Source organism: Dipodomys ordii, unplaced genomic scaffold, assembly GCF_000151885.1.
Source record: "Dipodomys ordii isolate 6190 unplaced genomic scaffold, Dord_2.0 Scaffold27, whole genome shotgun sequence".
In the NCBI taxonomy this organism is placed as follows: Eukaryota; Metazoa; Chordata; class Mammalia; order Rodentia; family Heteromyidae; genus Dipodomys; species Dipodomys ordii.
Window position 1 is genome coordinate 4,047,427 of NW_012267243.1, and position 16,481 is coordinate 4,063,907.

General features: G+C 42.2%; 1 protein-coding gene across 4 annotated transcripts in view; it reads right to left on the reverse strand.

Moving 5' to 3' along the window:
• Nucleotides 1–16,481, reverse strand: part of Cacna1e (calcium channel, voltage-dependent, R type, alpha 1E subunit) — a 305,919-nt gene that overhangs the window by 126,025 nt on the left and 163,413 nt on the right. For all 4 annotated transcript variants that reach the window (XM_013015540.1, XM_013015541.1, XM_013015539.1 and 1 more), the window contains exon 7: nt 15,929–16,032. In XM_013015540.1, coding sequence (XP_012870994.1) covers nt 15,929–16,032 — 104 coding nt within the window. The remainder of the gene's footprint in view (nt 1–15,928; nt 16,033–16,481) is intronic.

Genomic DNA, 16,481 nt, shown 5'->3' on the forward strand with positions numbered 1-16,481 from the left:
GTGTCCTTAGCCAATGATCATCTACCTCAACCAAGCTCTCTATACCTATTCTGCTCCCTAGATAGGTAAGAGAAAGCATGCACCAGGGCTTGATTTTTTCAGAGGGAACATTATTTTCAAGAATAAAAGAACTAGAGCCTGCATCACTTTTCAACATTCCCTGCCTTAGCCAGCAGTTTTAGCAACACAGAGCAACTGCAGTAGACTGCCACTGTTCATAAGCCTTTCCAGTATATGAAGTCCAAAAATGAAGAGTAATATGACAGAATCTGCACATTATGTGTGCAACACAGAATAAGCTCCCCAGGGACAGAAATTTTTGAATCCCAGCACCTAGAATTGAGGTGCTCTGTGAATAGGTGTTGAATGAACTCAGAAAGGCACTTTGCTATGCTGGAGGATGTATGTAAATCACGTCTCTGTTTTCAGTAGAAACCAAGCAGTAAGATTTCATCAGATGTGTCCATACCCTAGACAGGCAAACACTGCACACATGTGTGAAAATGAATATCCTAAGCTACCCTTTCATGAAGCAAGGGTGCTGGGCCGAGAGTTAGAAACCCTACTTTTGGATTTGTGATTGAGAGCCTGCTTTATTCACTATGAGCTATAATGTCATTTATAAAATAAGGATCATGCATTGCTAAGAATTCTTTCGAGAACCAAATAAAATATCCGTGAACTGCTTTATGAATGAAATGAACTAAAGTAATAAAAAATGACTGCTAACACCCTGAAAACATTACAGGAAGAAATAGGAGAAACCCTAGGTCTCCTTGGCACAGGCTGAAAATTTCTTAATAGAAACCCAGAAACACAACAAATCAAAGAAAGGGATTGCAAAAAATGGGATTGCATGAAATTGCAGAGATTCTGCATGGCAAGGGACATAGCTAGCAAGATCAATAGAAAGCCAAGGGATTGGGAGAAGATCTTCACTAGCCATACAACAGACAAGGGTCTCATATCTAAAACATACCTAGAACTCAAAACATTAAATCCCCCCCAACAACAAATCCAGTAAATAAGTGGGCTAAAGACTTAAAGAGAAATTTCTCTGAAGAGGAAATAAGAATAGCCAATAGATACATGAAGAAATGTTCAACCTCTCTAGCCATAAAAGAAATGTAAATCAAAACAACTCTGAGATATCACCTCATCTCAGTTAGAATGGCTATAATCAAGAACTCTAATCACAACAGATGCTGGAGGGGATGTGGCCAGAAGGGAACCCTACTGCATTGTTGGTGGGAGTGTAAACTTGTTCAACTACTTTGGAAAGCAGTATGGAGGTTACTCAAAAGACTCCACATAGAGTTCCCCTATGACCCAGCAATCCCACTTTTGGGCATTTACCCAAATGATCACAAACAAGACCATACTAAAGCCACCAGCACAACTATGTTTACTGCAGCATTATTTACCATAGTTAAGATATGGAACCAACCCAGATGCCCCTCAGTAGATGAATGGATCAAGAAAATGTGGTATATATACACAATGGAATTCTATGCCTCCATCAGACAGAATGACATTGCCCCATTTGTTAGGAAGTGGAAAGACTTGGAAAAAAATATATTAAATGAAGTAAGCCAGCCCCAAAGAAGCATAGTTCCCATGGTCTCCCTTATTTGCAATAACTAGTATATGTCTGGAACAAGCAGAAAAAGTCAAAAGCTATGTACATTTGACCACAAACGATGATGTTAAGCGAAATGAACCCCAAGATAAGGACACAAGTGTTTTTTTTTCTTGCTATTGTTTCTAACGCATTTATACTGTACCATGTGATACCTTTGTTTCTTTGTATGTTCCTCCCCTATGGTATAACCCCTGTTTTCACTGTATTTGAGGTTGGTGTCCTGCATCTTGTATATACACGTCTCTAATTTGGGGAGGGGAAGGCAACAAACAAAATGCTTAAATAGGGATACAGGTTGAGCCATTGTAACAATGAGATGTACAAAACACTATGTTGAAAAACGAACTTTTTAATTTAAGCTTGGGAGCAGGGGGGGGCGGTAGGGGGCAGTTGTGGAGGTGGGAGGGAAGGGATGGTAGGGGAAAAAGAAAGGAGGAGGTAACAATGCTAGATAGGAAATGTACTCATTACCTTGCTCATGTAAATATAACCCCTTTGTACAGTATTTCTATAGTAAAAATGTACTAAGAAAATTAAAATAAAAAAGATTTTAAAAAATAACTGCCAGTTGGCAATGTGGCTTAGTGATAGAGCGCTTGCCTAGCATGCCTGAAGCCCTGGGTTCGCTTCCTCAGCACCACATACACAGAAGAAGCTGGAAGTGGAGAGAAGTGGAACTGTGGCTCCAAGTGGTAGAGTGCTGGGCTTCTGCAAAGGAGCTCAGAGTCAGCACTTGGGTCCTTGAGTTCAAGTCACACCACTGGCAAAAAAAAAAAAGACTGTTTCCACTTTTTTGGCTCCTAACAGCTTTGGTTTCCCACAAGTCCCAATAACATGGTAACTTTAACCATTAAATGTTGTTATTCCTCAAACATTTGCCACATATACCACAAAAGGGTTAATATTCTTACTCTACAAATAAATACTTTAAGTTCATATGAAAAAGATAAAGATGCACTGGGAAGCTGGACAACAGGTATGAGTAATTAACCAGAAAAAAATGCTAACATCCATGTGTAAAAATGGTCAACCTAAGACAATTAGTTTTGTGTAATGCCTGTAAGTAATAAGCGGTCTCTCACTCCATAGAGAAGCACCAATGCCAGTGATGATGCGTCTGACCCAAACCACCAGCCTCTTCCTTCATTCTCTTCAACACTGCTGTCCAGGAGGTCATAAGGTATATGACAACTTCCAACAGAGTCCTAGTGTTACTCCATTTCCCTTCAATTCAGCAGACATTTGTCGCACACAAATAAAACATTGGAATGTTAGGTCAGATCTAAATAGGTGCCAGGTGGTACCCAGCAAGAGAAACAAAGCCCCAAGGTTGAAGGAAATATTTGTAATGCTAATAGCAGGGGACAAAACAGTGCATCATGAGAGAGGGGGAACAGGAGAACTTTGCTGCTCAGTATTAACCAAGACTCTAACTCTCTCCACCTGTTTCCCTCTTTAAAAATGGGGTTGAAGCTGGCACTGATGGCTCACATCTGTAATCCTAGCTACTCAAGAGGCTGAGATCTGAGGATCACGGTTCAAAGCCAGCCCAAGCAGTAAAGTCCCTGAGACTCTTATCTCCAATAAACCACCAGAAAACTGGAAGTGGCGCTGTGGCTCAAGTGGTAGAGCACTAGCCTTGAGCTGAAGAGCTGAGGGACAGCTCTCAGGGCCAGAGTTCAAGCCTCACAACCAAAAAACAAAAAAACAAAACAAAACACCGTGGTTGACAGTACCACCTGACACGAAAGCTGTTGTAAAAATTAACTGCAATCATGTATATAAAGGATGTAGCAAAGTATCAGGCAGATGACTAGCCATCAATAAATAACATAGCTTGTCTATAGTATCGTTATTAAATTCTACAATTCAATGCCATAACGTTATCATAAAGTAATCGATTCTGTAACAGATATGTTGTTCTATGGGAAACTTGCTGGGGGGGGGAGGGTTTAATCCTCATCACAGAATGGTAGCAGGGTTTGGACCTTGAAAAATACCATGAAGGAAGTCAGAGTTTAGACAGCCTGTGAGTGGTAACTGAAGATTTAACACCTCTCCCCAGACCCAAAACCAAAACAGAACAGAAAAAAGAAGACTGAGGCAGGCGGCCTACTCTAAACCACAGAGGTCAGTAGACAGATATTCCTAAGGAATGGCAGGTGGAGGAAGGCTACTTGGTGGTCCTATGTGTAAAACAAGGCTGAAATCCAGCTCTGTTATTGTCTGTAGATTGTCCTGAATGGTCAGCCCTACAGATGATATGTGTTCTGAGATCATGCTGACTCAGTGGAAGTACTTGGTAAATCAGAATAATGGCTTTTCCCCATTTATTATCTCTCACATAGTAAGCACTTTGTACTCATGATCTGATTTCATGTCCCTAATAAACCTATATGGTGGTTATTAGTACTTTATGTATGATTCAGTAATAGAAGGTACACATCCAACACTGCAGAATATGAAATTTATAACCAGGTCACCTCTGTGGCACAGATGGAAAAGCACCCTGGTCAGCCCACCAGGGGACCTTAGTTCCTGCCAAGATCTGTCACCACCTAGCTGTGTGTTTAGCTGAGCGAATTATTTCACTTTATTCGAGTTTCCTCATGTATGACATGGAAGCCAGGAAGAAACTCCACAAGGCCCATGAAAGTCCTTGCTTCCTCCAAGATGAAACTATGCTGCTTTGACACACAGCTAATACACACAGCAGTGTTTGCGGGGAATACGGGTCTTCAATAAAACTCACATAACTTTATATTAAACCTATCAGTACACTTCTAGTCACAGCAGGAACCACAGTACTCTATGGAGTGTGGTTTTTTTAATAACCGGCCATGAGATGAACTCTGTCTATAGTACTACTGAGGGTCCTTCATTTCACCAAATGTTACTGTATCAGGTGCCAGATCATTTCCTTCCATAAAGGATATGTCAACTATATGGAAGATACGTATTATATACTTAGGACTGGTGGGCCTGATTGAAATTTCTCTCTCTCTCTCTCTCTCTCTTTTTTTGCTGGTCGTGGAGCTTGAACTCTGGGCCTGGGCACTGTCCCTGAGCCCTTCGGCTCAAGGCTTGAGCCACAGCACCCACTTTCTGGCTTTTTCTATGTATGTGGTGCTGAGGAATAGAACTCAGGGCCTCATGCATGCAAGGCAAGCACTCTACCACTGAGCCACCTTCCCAGCCCCCCTGATTGAAATTTCCGACTTTGCTGCTTTGTTTACTTAAGCAAATAATAAAATTTCCTGGCCACATTACCCTATATTTTGTGTTTACCAGTACTTGAACTTCAGGCCTGTGCCCTGTCCCTTAGATTTCTTGCTCAAGGCTAGTATTACTCTACCACTTGAGCCACAGTTCCACTTCCAGCTTTTTACCAGTGAAAGGAGATAATTTTCCTGATTTGGCTGGCTTTGAATCACCATGCTCAGATTGTGCCTACTGAGTAGCTAGGATTACAAGCTTGAGCCACTGGGGCCTAGCTCACAATTAACCTTTGTATAAGAGAAAAAAGTAATACCTCACAGGAGCATTAAAAAAATTAAATGAGGCAATGTGTGTCACAGAACTGGCACTGTTTGGTCCATAGCACAGGCTCAATAAATCATAGCTTTAATAATATTTTTTAAAAGCAACCTGAAACAGCTTCTACTTCACTGCTGTGAACTAGCCAAAGAGCAGAAAATGTGTTTTATTTCCTCAAATGCAATAATAGGTCCCAAACCTACCCTATCTCCCTCACATCTTACTCTTTGTTCTGTGTTCCCTTCTGGCCACCTAGTAGCTTAATTCAGAAATCCAAAAACAGTTGAAGAAACTGTCCTCTTATTTTTTATCCCAGTGTACATTCAGATATACTGCAGTCACAGAACTATAGATCCACCCCATCAGCACCTTCCATTCTGACTCATCCTCTATAATCCCCACTCCATTGTGCTTCTCCACTTCACTCAAAGGTTGATGCTCCTAGATGAGTCTCCCTAACTGGCCTTCCTTTTCTGTAGACTTTCTCCAAGTGGACCCTCAAATGGATATCAGACATCTTCTTAGATTGCAGCCTCAGAACCTCCCATGAGCTTCTGGGATCAAGTTTAAACTCATAAGCTTAGCCCAAGAGGTCCTTCAAGACAAAACTCCACTCCTGTCCATAGCTTCCTCCATCCCATTTCCCCCAACATGCTTCACTCAAGCTGCTTATAATTTTAGGGTGGTTTTTCTTCTCACTTCAACCTTATATGCTGTTATCTTCTCTTCTAGCCAATCATTAACCACTTATTTGTCAAAAATGCACACACATGTCATCTTCAGTTGCTCTTAACCTGATGCTAGTCTCCAGATGCCAGTGGTTCATGCCTATAATCCTAGCTAGTCAGGAGACTGAAATATGAGGGTGGTGGTTTGAAGCCAGCCCAGACAGGAAAGGCTGCAAGACTCTTATCCCCAATTAACAACCAAAAGAAAAAGAAAAGGCTGGAAGTAGAGCTATGGCTCAAGTGGTAGAGTGCTAGCCTTGAACAAAAATGCTCAGGGACAGCACCCAGGCCCTGAGTTCAAGACCAGCACACACACAAAAAAATACCACCACCCCTTATTGTTATGTCTACCTAGACTATAAGCTCCTTGAGGTGGCATCTTTCTCTTATCTAATCTGGCAGTGAGTAATACATAGCAAGCACTCTGCTATTTGAGTAAATGACTGAGTTTCTTGGTTGATGTCAATGTTAGAATCTCAGCAGGGGACTTACTGCATGGTTCATTCACACACCCATGTCAGTCTGTCACGGAAGATTAGATACATGTCAAATCTATATCCATCAATAGCTCTCAGAGATCTTCCTTTGAAGCACTGATTGGGCATAAATAGTTCTCTTCTAAGACCAGCAGCTATTCTTGCCTCAACGTACGCCCCAGAAACACTCAGGTACCATGTCCTAATGTGCCAAGACAAATAACTAAAGAGATACAAGGTTTAATAAGAAAGAACCATTGTTTAGTCTATTCCTATAACCAAGACCTCCATCTTACCTTTTTCTCCAAAACAAAGCTTTGCATAAATATGTAACATGCATATATATATATATATATGTTAAATAGCTTTTGAATGGACTATATTCCTGAACTACTTGAACTTAGATCCTATTGTGTGGCCTCTGACATGTTTCCTCCATTAGTTTATAGTTTCCTTGTTTTATTCATCCAGAAAGATGTCTTCTGCATAGTAAACACTTAAAAATGCAGAATTATACTAAATTGTTAGATGCAGCCAGCAAATGAGACAGACAGCTGTCATTTGCTAGAATGAGTGGAAGTCATTTCACTCATTAAAGAGGTGCAACCAGAAGAATCCTTCCTCTGATACTGACAGCTCAGCCTTCCCTATCAGTCAACAGGGAAAGACGTCCTTACAGTGGGTGTGGGTACCTTCTACCTTGTCTGTTCAAGGTCATATTATTGCAAAGATGAAGACCAGCATGTAAGCGTGTGCATCAATGTACATGCTCATTAAAACTTGTACCCAAATCTATATTGTCGGGATGATAGTCTAGACAACCTTTCTCTAGTTGTGCCACCTTCAGTGTCAATATCCATGGTGGAGGCCACCTGGCATCCTAAAATAAGCACCTCTCTGTAGGTTAAGCAATTGTAGCTTTCGCCCCACCACTGTCAGTACCTAGTTAGCCTTTAGCTTCTCTAACCATTCCTCCTCCCATCAGAAATAAAGGTACTATATGCCTGCTGCACAAATCTTGTCTTCAACTTGCTTTGAAAACTATGACATGCTCTACATACGTGAAGTTTTACATTGCCTCCTACCTGTGCACATTTTAGGCAGCCCTTGACCTGAATGCCCCTACTCATTTGGAAACAGCTTGATTGCTCCCCTAAGTCTACCTCCCTGTCTCCCCAGGAACCTCAGGAGCAGCGGGATAGAGAAGCTCGAATGGCTTAGGGTCATTTTCTGTTTGCCTGAGCCTTCGGCCCTGGAGCCCCTGACAGCACTTCAGGATGTGCTTATGCAGCCCTGGTTTGTTGCCATGGAGACAGGAAGCTCTGCTTCTCTTCAAGGCTAAGCTAATGGTTTTCATCAAATCCCATTTCCTCTGAGACAAGTAAAAATGCTACAATGCTTCTATCCATCCTTCCTCTTTAAAAAAAATGAAGCCAATGAACACATCTCACAGCCTTCCAGCCACCGATGCCCAGTGCCTTGGATGTGGGCCTCAGTAATTTCCACACTTGGTCCTCAGGGAGCCATAAGTGCCTTCCCCCTCCCATTCAGCCTCTCTTCTTCACTTGCCTGACACAGGAGCCCTGGGAGTCCCTCCCCTTTCCATTGCCATGTCTCACTGCTCTTGGAATTGCTTTGTCTTACAACATACAAACTGCCTGCAAGCCATAGGAAGTCAGTTCCCTGGGTGGAAAACTTTCAGAACTATTTCTCTGGTGACCTCAAAGCTCACATTCCAAAGCCCCATTCCAAGGAGAAGGGCTACATCCTCGCCAGAGGCACTAGAAAGCCAGCCAGGCAGCACTGAAAGCTCACAGCCCCTTTGATACACAGGACCCCCTGTTGCAACTTCCATGCACACACCCAAATGCTGGAGAGACGGGTGCAGCCGTCGAATGCAGAAAAGAAACCAGGGCAGAAATATTTCAGTCTCAGCCTGTAAAGCCCTTATTGTTAGCACTCCTTAAATTCACACCAGCTGTTCCCAGCTGCCAGTGCCACTTCCTAGGCTTCTCCAGAGTTCTAAGGCGGCATCTGCTACATTAGTTTTGTGGCATTTTCCAACCCCAGGAGGATGTCTCCCAGCCAACCAGGAGCTGACAGCCCCACAGCTGGCTCAAGCCAAACATCTATGGACTGCTACGCAGATGAAAGCCACTTAGACCTAACAGAGGACACATATTATATAATTCTTATCAAAGGGCAGAGGAAGCTTGGGAGGTAAGGGATGCTCCATGCTAACTCATGGGCTATATTTTACATGAAGGAGAGACTGGCAGGCCACTTTACGGAAAAAGAAGCCGACTCAGAGTAATTTGTCAGAGTACCCAATGCTATTAAGTAGCTGTTTCCAAGGTTAGGATTCCCATCTGTAAGGGTCACGCTAAACACAGGGTTTCTTCCCATGTCCTCTTGTTGTCTATCCGGAGGGGAAATAAAAAGAGGCTTCCAAACTGAAGCCTCTAAGTGATCAGATGCAAGGCGCGGTCCCATGGAGGCATGCTCCTTCCCATTCCCATCTCTGTTAAGACACTTTTTTTTTTTTTTTTGGTGTACTGGAATCTTACCTAGGACATCAGTGACTTTTGCTAGCACAACTTTGACTCTCCTCTCTCAGATAGTAAGAAACTCACTTAAACTTTATCAACTACAATATGGACACATACAGGAAATGAGCAAGGATAAGGAATCTCAAAAGTAAGATGACAGAAACAAGAGAGCATCTCTTACTAGACGTAAAAGAAGAAAGCTGCTTGTGGGGGCCTGTCCTTAGGGCAGTTGCAGAGGGAATGCACTTGAGTTGGAGGACCAGGCTATGCAGAGAGTTAGCTAGAAGAGTGCTTGAGCATAACAAAAGATGTGAAAGGGGGTAGGGGAAGCTCCGTGAATCAGTCCATACATAAGAAATCTCATGAGGTCTTAAGACTCAAGAAACACACTATTACGAACTCCTGCATAATGACTCCCATTCCTCCTTCATAACCAGTTCACCAATTACCGCCACAGCTCTTAGTGCCATGTAGCTGGCTTAGAAATGATTGCTTCCTTCTCAGCCTATCTGAATCTGATCTCTCCAACTGCCAACCCTTCCCCCACTGATGCTAGACAAATGCTCTTCCATATATATTCCTCCCATCCTACTCTTTTTTGTATGCATGTCATATTTTTGCTTTAAAATTTTAATTTCTATTTTTTCCCAAAGTAATGTATGTAGAGTTTTTTTAAAGTCAAATAATGTTGAAAGATTTATAATGAAAAAATTGCAGCCCTCCACCTCACCTCTCCCAACCCCTGAATCTCCCTCCCCAGAGGCAACCACTTTCAACTCTTACTGTTTCTTTGGGTATTCATCTCCATTTAAAAAAAATATTATGCTTAAACTGCTATTTCTTTACCTTTCAATTATAGATCCTGCTGGAAGGCTTCCTTTTCTGTGGAACCTGAGAATTCAGTCTTTGATACCCAATTCCCCATGGATTCCAGTCATTCTGTTACCACGGGAGGCTAGTTTAAGCTTCAGCACTAACAATGGAAAGCAGGCCTTTGCCATGCTTTTATTTCTCAAGAACGAATCCTTCTGTATCTTGTGGCATTCAACAGTATTAAACTGTGGCAAAATGCACCCACAAATATTCACATGCATAGTTTTATTTTTGAGACAGGGTCTTGCCATACAGCCCAGGCTAGCCTTGAGTTCATCACCCTCCCTCTGCACCTCATCAGTGCTGCAGTTACAGGCGTCAGCCACCATGCCTGACTTACACAGTACCACAAAACCACAGCACTTTTCTGAATAGAACATATCAGGGAAGATGGTATTTTCACTTGAGTTACTTGAGGGTTTTTTCTTGTTTTGTTTTGTTTAGAGCTCTCTATTATCACATTCAAACTTCTGATGCCTCCTGGGCCACTGGCAGCTGTCATCATATTCCTTTTTTTTTTTGCCAGTCCTAGAGCCTATGTGCTGTCTCTGAGCCTCTTTGTGTTCAAGGCTAGCACTCTACTAGCCACAGAGCACTTGAGCTTTTGGAGGTAGTTTATTGGAGATAAGTGTTCTCATGGACTTCTCTGCCTAGGCTGGCTTTGATCAGTGATCCTCATATCTCAGCCTCTCAAATAGCTATAGTTATAGGTAGAAGCCACAGGTGCCCAGCATCATTGCTCATTTTTTGAGGACTCATTCTACAGTAACTTCTTCCAAAGATGTCTCAAAAGTATTGCTATTACTATTCCATCTTCATGAATAATTGCACTTTGGCAGGATATAGAACTTGGTCTTTTTTTTTTTGTCATGGGGCTTGAACTCTGGGTCTGGGCGCTCTTCCTCAGCTCTTCAGCTCAAGGCTAGTGCTCTACCACTTGAGCCTCAGCACCACTTCCGGTTTTCTGGTGGTTTATTGGAGCTAAGTGTCTCAGGGACTTTCCTGCCTGGGCTGGCTGTGAACTGCAATCCTCAGATCTCAGCCTCTTAAGTAGCTAGAATTACAGATTCACTGGTGCCCAGCAAATTTGTCTTAAAAATTATTTTCCTAGCCAGGTGCTGGTGACTCAAGCTACATAGGGGCCTAAGATCTAAGGATTCGAAGCAGCCTGGGGAAGAAAAGTCCCCAAGAGACTCTTATCTCCAATTAACCACCACAAAACCAGAAGTGGCACTGTGGCTCAAAGTGGTAGCCTTGAGCAAAAGAGCTCAGGGACAGTGCGCAGGCCCTGAGTTCACGCCCCACAAATGACCCCAAAATATATGTATTTTCCTGCTGAAAGTTCTAGGAACTTCTATATTGGCTTATCAGAAGCCCAAATGCTTTCCTGATTTCTGATTCTTGGTAGGTAAATTTTATTCACTTCTTAATAGCTGGAAGCTTTAAGAATATTCTTTCTTTGGGGGGGGGTCCGGTTGTGGGGCCTGAACTCTGGGCCTGGGCGCTGTCCCTCAGCTCTTCAGCTCAAGGCTAGTGCTCTACCACTTGAGCCACAGCGCCACTTCTGGCTTTTTTCTTTTTGCTTATGTGGTGCTGAGGAATTGAACCCAGGGCCTCAGGCATGCAAGGCAAGCGCTCTAACACTGAGCCAACTTCCCAGCCCCAAGAATATTCTTTACTTAGGTTTCATTTCTCTGATGTTCTGCATTTCATACTGATTCACCCTGGTGAGCTCTTTATTAGCTGTGCTGAATGCTCAGTGAACATTTTAATAGATTTGCTTTCTGTCATCTTACAATATAAACTATAACAGTTTATTCAGGAAATAACTTTTGAGTGTATTTTTATGGGTGGTGTACATTTTGTGCGTGCACAAATGTAAATGGTATGATATCACAATGTCTCCCTATTTTGCTGAAGTCTGTTCTTAAGATAGTCTCTGTTCCATGTGAGCATACTATCTGTTGCTCCTAACTGCTGCAATTTATGCCATGGTAGGCATCCAACATTTTAGCTAGCTAGTCTCTGAGCTTTGTCCACCCAGGTTTGTACTTTCCTACTGTCTGGAAAGAACAATGGACAGAACATCTCTGCACATGTATCAGATTTCTTTTTGAATAACAGTAAACTTCGATTAAAACCAATGTGAAAGTTAGGTATAGAAAGAACAGAAGAAGAGAAAAACAGCAGATAACTTCCAAGGGGGAGGAAAAGGACTTCTCTAAGTGCTTGAGTTCAGCGGAGTTCAGGAGTTTCGAAGTTTCTATCTCCATACCCATAGTTATGCTCCCAGTCTTAAGTTGCAATCAAACTGGGATTTATCTGCTGGAGCTAAATTGTTCTCTGCACATAAAAGTGAGTCTATATCAGACAAAGTCTGTAGAGCCTGCTAGATCTCTACAGCAGCGAAGGTCGGACGTCCATTTGTCCTAAGTGACATGGGCAACTTCAAGGTTGAGGTCAGCTGGAATGTGGACTGCCTCTTTAGAATCAGCTACTGGTGGAAGAGGATTTTCATCCCGAGGGGTGGTCAGAGACACCTCATGATGCCAAAGTGCTTTACATTTTGCTGTTTTTTTCCTCTGGTGGATTAGAGCCAGTGTGAGATACCCTGGACAGATACAGGCTGGCTGAACCAATTCATAGCTCTTCATTTTCTGACAGAAGTGCAGAAGAGTCTGTCTCTGATGCTGCAGACAAGAAATCCTCCAGATGCAGATCACCGGCCCCTCGTTCAGCTGCTGCCGCAGGTAAAAACTGTGCTTCCTCAGTGGTGAGGACGGAGGCACATTGAGAGGCACATCGACTGCACCCCGTGCTCTTCCTTCATCACCTGCCTCTGATCGAGTGGTGTCTTCATTGTATGTCCTGGGCAGATGCACAACAAGACATAGAACTGTTCTCTTATGCTGTGGTTGTTCAGATGGTGCCTCTGGTGCGGCTGGGTCTGTCTCAGCTGCTGTGGACAGATCCACCAGGAGACCCAAGTGGGTACATGGCCATGGTGGCTCTTCTGCAGGCCCAGTAGAGATTCATCTACGTGAGATGAAGTGGACACAGCCATCTTGGCATCCACAGCAGCTGGAACCCATGCTGATTTGTCAGCTGCTGCCGACACAGCTCGACACAGCTTCATCTTTAGTAGAGTGTGCTCAGCCCAATGGGCATCCACAGCAGTTGGCACCTGGGATTGGCGTGGAGGAGTCACAGCAGTGTCTGGATCCCTGCTGTCCTGGTCTGAGCTGCCAGGTGTCACCTGGTCTCTCCATGTAAAGGGCCAGAATCTTCTTCTGGTTCTGGGGTTAGGGTCTGGATCGGGGGTTGATCCAGTGTCTGCAGGATCTCCTGGAGTCTGAACCAGTGCAAATCGAAACACAAGAAAGCATGGCATTTTCTTCGCTATCTCCAGATAAGTGTGCCAGCTGGAGCGGGCTCTGGAATGTGGCTGCCTGGATACCTGGGTTCCAAGTTCTCCTTGGTCTTTTGTCAAAGATGAGGTCACTTCCTGGGGTCTGCTTACTAAGCCCCTCCTCTGAGAGGACTCCCACAAAGTACCCGGGACTTCTGACTGCTCCTCCTAAAACATTCACTATTTGCACAACTGGACACAGTTTACCCAATACGTTCTCCCATCCCTGAAAAGACCTGTCTGCAGTCAGTGCCTCAGTTTTCAGGAGATGGAGGTGAATTCAGACTATTTAATATCTAGGTCTTTGAACATTGTCATGTGTACATGAGACCCCCAAGGCTTGGTGTTACTTGTTATAATGTTAAAAAAATTGAGATAAAATGATGACAGGAAGTGATAAAAAATAAGACAAAAGCCTTAAAATTCTTAGAAACCTTGTTGTCTAGTTGAGAGCCTCAACAGATCTTTTAATCTGGCAATGTTCGCCTCTGGTTCTGGGAACATTTCTTACATTTTTCTATGCCAATTTCTTCCTTCTCATTTCACTGTTCTCTTTATGGAACTCCTGCTTTCAAGTTGAAATTTTGAATAGATTGTATTCTTTCTTCTAGTTGTTCCATCCTTCCTTCTTCTTTGTCTTTTCTTTCTCTTTTGAAAGAAGGTCTCACTATAAAACCCAAACTGATCTGTACCATATGGCCATTTCGGCTTTCTTGTTTCTCCTCCTACTCTCTAGGTGGCTTCAACTTTATATTCCAATCATTTACTACCTTTTTGTTTTTATTACACTTTTACATCAATTCATTTTAAACTAGTTTTACATGAATTTTATATTAATTTTCAACGGTCTCACTGAAGATAATGGGGTAAGAGCCAGTTTCTCTGGCCTCTGTAAATATCAGTAGAGATACACCTTTTCTCTTAAGACAGTTTCCTTCAGAGGAATTCCCTTAACTCTTCACTACATTGCTGAATTTCTGAGAATGCACAATGGGCCAGAGAACTGACATTTCACCTTGTGAACTTCATTTAACTTTCCTATTTCCATTACAACATATCAACATTACCCTAGGAAATAGACTCCAAATCTCCTCTGGTTCAGTTCTATAGAGAAAACAGGTCTCCCAACTTGGGCAGGGGTGGGGGTTGAGTGGGGAGGACACCTGCCAATGTTGTTTGGAGACTGAGATTCAAAGCAGAGGAGGGAGTAAGGATTGTCAATCAATCTTATTTTTAGCACCATGCACATTCCTGTACTTAGGAATACCTAGCATCTCTAAATCTTAAGCATTTCTCAAGCTCTATACTGCAATCAGTTTGCTTTTGTTTACTGGCATTTCCCACCATAGGCAATTAACCCTCAGTTTTTCCAAGTACTATATTAAGTTACCATTTATTCTGTATCTTTGAAAATTTTGCTCACATCTCTCATCTGTTAGGAGTCTTCCTGTTCTTCTTGTCCTGGTTAGTGCCCTTTTCTAAATTTATTTATGTGAGTGAAGTCTCAAGAAATAACCAACAGGGTTCAATCTGTCCCTATACTTAAATCTTACAGTGGCATTCAAAGAACTCATACCACGTGACAGAAAATTAAGCTTCATTTTGTCTAATAAAAGATAAAGTCCTATAAAGTATTTTCCTAACCTGAATCACCCTAGGATAGTGTATTATAGCTTCTTCATACATTAGGATATTACATGTCCATTTTGTCATCTTTGTTTATGGAAGGTTCAATCCCACAAAATCTCCATTATCCTCATACATATTTTATATTCCAAGCAAAATCTCAATGCTTCATGAAACCAACCCTAATGACTTCAGCCTATATTGACTTTTCCTTTCACCCAAATAAATAATTATATCTGACATCATTAGTAACAGAATTTCCGTTTCCTGTCTCAAGGGTTTGTGTTGGCTTCTTACACAACATGTTTCCTTATTTTCACTGTATTTGATGTAAGTACCCTGCATCTTATACATACACTTCTCTCAGGGAGGGGAAGGGAAAAAGCAAAAATGCTTAAATAAGGATACAAGTTGATCCACTGTAACAATGAGATGTACAAAACACTATGTTGAAAATGAACTTTACAACTTCAAGGTGGGAAGTAGTTGTGGAGGTGGGAGGGAAGGGATGGTAGGGGGAAAACAAAAGAGGAGGCAACAATGCTCAATAGGAAATGTACTCATTACCTTGCTCATGTAACTGTAACCGCTCTGTACAACACTTGTACAATAAAAATCATACAAAAAAGAAATTAAAGAAAGCCTAAAAAAAGAGGAGAAATGACGCCTTTTGTGCTCCTTGCAAAGCATACTGAGATATTAGATACTGAGTATTTGCAAACTGATATAAGTGAATTCAAGTCACAAATGTACAGTAACAGTCCTTGGTGGATAAAACTTCTTATTCTACTTTCTGTCCTTAATAACTAACACAGTGTTTGACAAAGAGTTACTGAGTGGAAAGATGCATAGATAAATAAACTTTCACTAGATGTTGTATTCACTGCTGTACCTGACATAAGAATTTTTTTTAACTTCTTAGACAATTAAAATGATCATTTGCTACCCTATTCCCAGCACCTAGAACAGCCCTGGCACAAAGCAACGTCTTAGTGTCTTACAAATAAAGGTTAAATGAGTGAATCTGTCATGAGTCAGTAGGCATTAGTTTCCACTTAGCAAAGTAGAGAGAGAAACATCTCGCTTACCCGGAAAGCACACCCAGGACTAGGTTGAGAACAAAGAAAGATCCAATGATGATGAGAGGGATGAAGTACAGCCAATTCCAGGTGGCTCCTAAGGCATCATTGGTCTGCAGGAAAGGGAAAAGAAGTTTTTAATAACTATAACATCTGCAGAAGGTCTTCATTCTCATCGCTTCAGACTATGGATGATATAACAAGTACAGTGCAAACCAGCCAAACACTGCCTTACTTCACTCCCCTTTGGTCTTATCGTGGATTCACGTATTTTGCCATGTACCTAATGAAGGACAAAGAGCCACACTGCAATATCCTGAGAATGTTCCAACATCCTCACTGAACAGATGAGAAAACTGCATGCAGAAAAATCAAATTTCTTTTCCAAGATCATGCAAATGCTTACTGGTTATAGTGCGTGGTCCTGAGCTTTTGCATATATAAATTGGAACTTTAATAAGACAAAGGCAGGAGGTACCTATCACTCTATGCCACGAAGGTTGGCCAAGCCCCTGGTAGGGGTGCTTGGGCAACATTGGGATCCTCTACATCTTGCTCAGGC